At 36.7% G+C, this 6,000-nt stretch overlaps 1 protein-coding gene across 1 annotated transcript in view; it reads left to right on the plus strand.

Moving 5' to 3' along the window:
* The window catches only part of LOC110465998 (DNA repair protein RAD51 homolog 2-like), a 44,437-nt gene that overhangs the window by 7,591 nt on the left and 30,846 nt on the right, over window positions 1-6,000 (plus strand). The window contains 4 exon segments of the mRNA XM_021522229.1: window positions 2,166-2,282; window positions 5,203-5,228; window positions 5,231-5,385; window positions 5,950-5,988. Of these exon segments, the coding sequence (XP_021377904.1) occupies window positions 2,166-2,282; window positions 5,203-5,228; window positions 5,231-5,385; window positions 5,950-5,988 (337 nt within the window).

The raw sequence follows: 6,000 nt of genomic DNA on the forward strand, positions 1-6,000 counted from the left end.
CATTACCTACAGCAATGTATTTTTGAGTATTGTAAATATCTTTAATTAAGTTTTTCAAAGCTAAAACTGATAGACCAGTTTGCAGACATCTAGCTTTATAAATATATAGTTTAATGATAAGAAGTACTAAATTATCAACATTGTTTTTTCTATCATAGAAACCAAAGATAAAAGATTCTTTATTAAAAGCAAATGGAATTAATAACACATCTAGCAATGATTCAAAATCTGTTAAAAACACTTGTACTTCTTTACATTCCCATAATGCATGAACTATAGTTTCTGTGTCAGTTTTACAATGAAAACAATATGGACTATTAACAAGACCTATTTTATAAAGATATGAATTAGTAGTTAAAATCTGTTGATTGATTCTAAATTGAAGCCACTGTAGTTTTGTGTTTTTACTAATTTTGAAGGGAATGGTATAGATTTTCTTCCATATCTCTGTGTTAAATTCAAATATTTCCTCCCACTTCTTTCTACCGGTAGATATTGTATTATTTTGGCATAGAACATGGTAAAAGTCTTTAGTTCCTTTTTTGTGTTTAAGAAAAATTTCCAAATTAATTGGGATATATGGATAATCTACATTCAAATTAGAAACATCCTCATGTGAAATTGATTTCTTTATGGAATTAATGACACCTTGATAAGTGAGAAAATTTATATGAATATCAAATTTCTCTGAAAACTCTTGATGGCTGTAAAACAATTTATTTCTTCTTTCTAACGTGACAATATCTTACATCTATCTTACCATGACGATATCTTACATCTATCTTAACATGACAATATCTAACATTTATCTTAACTTGACGACATCTCGCATCTATCTTAACGTGACGACATCTAACATCTATCGTCCTACTAATGAACACACACACTGTTATAAACAAAGAAACCCCAGTTAGAGAGTTCATATTCACTATTTGTCAAAATAAATCAATTACGACTTGGAAATAATGAATTGGCAAATCACATATTAAGGTAAACATTGGAAATTGGTATCAATTTTGGTACACTGACATTACACATCAAGAAATAGCTACTAACTGAATTTACCTTTTATGTTAAGTTTAAATTAGTAGTATGTGTATGTTACAAATTCAACAGCTATGCAGGATATTAATTTTTGTATTTCAACATATATGTACCCTTGACAAGATTGTCTTTTTGTACGTAACTAAATTGAAGGAGAGAAGAAATGGATTTAATGTTAATGAAAATATTAACCCTACCTCATACTTCGTAAGGTTTCTCCTTCCCTGAAATCCGCTTTCCATCTGGAGTAATAAGTACAGTGTATAGAGTTGTATGTACCATTGACATAAAAAAAAACAAGCAGAAAAAAATGTTTGTGAGAAAGTGAAAACAAAGTTCTCTCAATATAAATTTTGTACCAGATATAGAGTAACCTAATGGTATTTCCGTTGATTTCTAAAGGAAACAACATAAATAAGATATAAAGGTAGTGCCAATGTTCCATGTCTGTCTGACAAGTTACGGGTTGATGGCATTTCAATAATTTCTCTTTATTTAGAAAACCCATCATCTTTAGCAATACACAAATGTTTAATTGATGTCATGGGGTTTGTTCATTTATTTTTCATTCAATGTCACATTGTTTTTACAAATACTGAATTTTTGCCTATATATATTTTATGAGTTAGGCAGATACCACTGCGTTTAGTGTTAGAGTACAAATATTGATGTATTTTGCTGTGATATTTCTGTGACATGTTAATGGCAGCAGTAGAAGTCACACCCCTTGATCACAGCCATGTTGTTCACCTGATTGCTGTCCTTGCTGGAATTTCTTGCTCACAAAATAGCATGGTCAGGTTTTGTAAATATATAGCTTCCTTACAGTCTGTAAGTAACATGGATGGTTACCAAAAGTTTAACAAATACTCCAAAGTGTGCCCTCGCTCTAACTGTATCAGCTAACTGTCTTTTGTTTTTTCCGATGTGCTTTGTAATCTATGTGTTTTGGGGTCCAAAATATAATGTTTGTTAATTTACTAGTGAAAATAAAGTTTGTATTATTTTGCACTGAAGTAAAATAACACCTTTATTGAAATAAGTTTTCTCTGCTAAGTTTTACTGCTTAACAATATATAGAAAAAATGAGAGTTTTATAAATGAATTTGACATGTTTCCAGGCTCGTGGAGATTGCCCAGGCCAAACATCGTGATCTGTTTGTGGAAGACAAGCTGGTAGAACTGACCAGTCAGGTGTATGTAGACACACAGCAGACCTGTGCCAGCCTCATGGACAGGTAATTATCCTATAGTGTATTGTTATACATGGACAGGTAATGATCTCATAGTTTATTGGTATACATGGACAGGTAACTATCTTATAGTTTATTGTTATACATGGACAGGTAATGATCTTATNGGCTGACCCCCCAGGGGGCTGAGGGGCGGGGCCAAAAAGGGTTATTTGGCTATATTGCTTTAAAGCGACTTCTTCTCTGGAACTAAGTGATGGATATCAACCATATTAGACTGGAAGCATTCCTAGGTGGTGGGGATTCAAAATTGTACAAATGGTGTGGCTGACCCCCCAGGGGGCTGAGGGGCGGGGCCAAAAAGGGTTATTTAGCTATATTACTTTAAGCGACTTCTTCTCTGGAACTAAGTGATGGATATCAACCATATTTGAATGGAAGCATCCCTAGGTGGTGGGGATTCAAAATTGTACAAATGGTTGGGCTGACCCCGCAGGGGGCTGAGGGGCGGGGCCAAAAGGGGGCATTTTGGCTATATTGCTATAAACAACTTCTTCTGTAGAACTATGCACTGGATATCAATCATATTTAATTAGAAGCATTCATGGGAGGCATGGATTCAAAATTGTACAAATGGTGTGGCTGACCCCCTGTGGCGGCTGAGGGGCGGGGCCAAAAAAGGTTATTTAGCTATATTACTTTAAGCGACTTCTTCTCTGGAACTAAGAGATAGATATCAACCATATTTGACTGGAAGTATCCCTAGGTGGTGGGGATTTAAAATTGTACAAATGATGGGGCTGACCCCCCAGGGGGCTGAGGGCTGGGCCAAAAGGAGGCAATTTGGCTATGTTAATATAAACGACTTCTTCCGTAGAACTATACCATGGATATTGATCATATTTGGTCGGAAGCATTCATGGGAGGCAGGGATTCAAAATTGTACAAATGGTGGGGCTGACCCCCCGGGCTAAGGGGTGGGGTCATAAATTATTTTTACTTGGAAATGGTTGAGATCCCCACCATATAACCATATATACAATTGCTGAGTATAAAGAGAGGAATGCACATTTGCTTCCAGGATGGCCCTAGGGTCTGGCCCCACCCTTGGAGACTTAACCCCTGGGTCATAACTTTGAAATGGTTAGGATCCCCACCCCAAAACTATATATACAATTGTTGGGCATAAAGAGACGAATATTAGAATTGATCCTGGGGTCTGGTCACAGCTTGGAAACAGTTGAGATCCCCACCCCATAACCGTACATAAAATTGCTGGGCATAAAAAATCAAATACAGATATGCTACAAGGATTGGCCTTGGGGTCCGGCATATTTCCTTAGATCTCATTTGGAGAATATTTTGCCATGATTGCTGAGATATCCGGGTGAGCGATACAGGCCCTCTGGGCCTCTTGTAGTTTATTGGTACATATACATGGCTCATTCATATCGTCAAAGTGGAAATTTTTGCATTGTGGAAATGCTGGCATTTTGAGCATCAAGTAAATTAAGCTAAATATATCCACACAGTATATTAACAAATTACATATTATATGTATAGATATCAGAAATATTACCACCAAGAAAAAGCTTAAAGAATCATCAGTGATGGTCTGTTGATCAATTATAATATTGAAATCAATCAGCTGGCCCATTCTGATTCCTATTATCATTGGCCCATTCTGATTCCTATTATCAATTATAAATTCCACAATCAATATTATCGGTTATTGGTAAACTCAAGTGCCAAATGTATACAATTCATCACTATGCATTAAAACTCATGTATTTCTTTGATTTTTATTATACATTTAATGGTGATGTTGACAAAAAGTCAAAACTACATAGAAGTTGGTGTTAATTCATTCATTATAAAAGAAAGAATCTTGATGACTAGTCACACTCTGTCTATTGATAGAACCATAGTGTTGGGTCTCTTCATTTGGATATTCAGTCCTGTAAAATTAGATACACATTATACATATATTGCCAATCACAAACTATCTATCAGTAATGATATTTGAGACCAATTGCCCTTCACAAAGTGAGAATTTCCAATTTTAAAGTAATTATTTTATTAAATCATTCATTTAACTTAAAGGATTGCCAGAATCAAGACAGAAACCAACCTGAAAGTCTTTTTCCTCTATTAATGGGGGGGGGTTAAATAGTAAAATGGTTCTAAATCACGCTGACAGAGATGGTGTTGTATTGTAGGCTGGAGACCATTGACAGAGATGGTGTTGTATTGTTGTAGGCTGGAGACCAATGACAGAGATGGTGTTGTATTGTAGGCTGGAGACCATTGACAGAGATGGTGTGGTATTGTAGGCGGGAGACCATTGACAGAGATGGTGTTGTATTGTTGTAGGCTGGAGACCAATGACAGAGATAGTGTTGTATTGTAGGCTGGAGACCATTGAAAGGGATGGCGTGGTATTGTAGACTTGAGACCATTGACAGAGATGGTGTTGTAGTGTAGGCTGGAGACCATTGACAGAGATGGTGTAGTATTGTAGGCTTGAGACCATTGACAGAGATGGTGTGGTATTGTAGGCTAGAGACCATTGACAGAGATGGTGTTGTAGTGTAGGCTGGAGACCATTGACAGAGATGGTGTGGGATTGTAGGCTGGAGACCATTGACAGAGATCGTGTTGTATTGTAGGCTGGAGACCATTGACAGAGAAGGTGTGGTATTGTAGGCATGAGACCATTGACAGAGATGGTGTGGTATTGTAGGCTGGAGACCATTGACAGAGATGGTGTGGTATTGTAGGCTAGAGACCATTGACAGAGATGGTGTTGTATTGGAGGCTGGAGACCATTGACAGAGATGGTGTGGTATTGTAGGCTAGAGACCATTGACAGAGATGGTGTTGTATTGTAGGCTGGAGACCATTGAAAGAGATGGTGTGGTATTGTAGACTTGAGACCATTGACAGAGATGGTGTTGTATTGTAGGCTGGAGACCATTGAGGAGGATATTATAAGAAGAAGGTAAAGCTTATCATTGTGGACTCCATAGCTTCTCTGGTGAGGAAGGAATACAGTACGTCTCTCGGGCGTAACCTCACTGATCGCACCAACTTCCTGTCCAAACAAGCTGCACTGCTCAAGTACATCGCTGAGACCTTTTCCATACCGGTATGTTATTAAGTGCAGAACTATAAGTACGAGATAGTGTTTAAACCTATAGACAGGTGTCAATGTAATATTAATCATAATCAATGAGAGCTTTAACTTAGAACTGAATTAATTCATTTTCAATCCAAAACTTACATTTGAAAACAAAATATTGTAACCTTTTCCAAATCGTTAAAATTCGCTGCATTTAAACTCTGCAGCACTTGCTTTACTTTTACTTGAATTGTTACAGTTGTGTGATTGCACTTTGCACCAACATTACCATGCTGACAACAAATGGAACATTTTAGGGGGAAAAAAATCAAATTGTAAAAGACTGTAGTATAAGAATGCAGTATCTTCATTATTATCATAGTTTTCCATTCTAAATAGATAAAACAATTCAAATGATTGTATACAGACATGTCCTGTAAAATGTATGTGTATACTTACAGGTGGTTGTCACCCATCAGATCACCACCAGGTACAACAGAGTATAAATGTATGTGTATACTTACAGGTGGTTGTCACCCATCAGATCACCACCAGGTACGACAGAGTATAAATGTATGTGTATACTTACAGGTGGTTGTCACCAATCAGATCACCACCAGGTACGACAGAGTATAAATGTAT

Source organism: Mizuhopecten yessoensis, unplaced genomic scaffold, assembly GCF_002113885.1.
Source record: "Mizuhopecten yessoensis strain PY_sf001 unplaced genomic scaffold, ASM211388v2 scaffold11111, whole genome shotgun sequence".
Classification (NCBI taxonomy): Eukaryota; Metazoa; Mollusca; class Bivalvia; order Pectinida; family Pectinidae; genus Mizuhopecten; species Mizuhopecten yessoensis.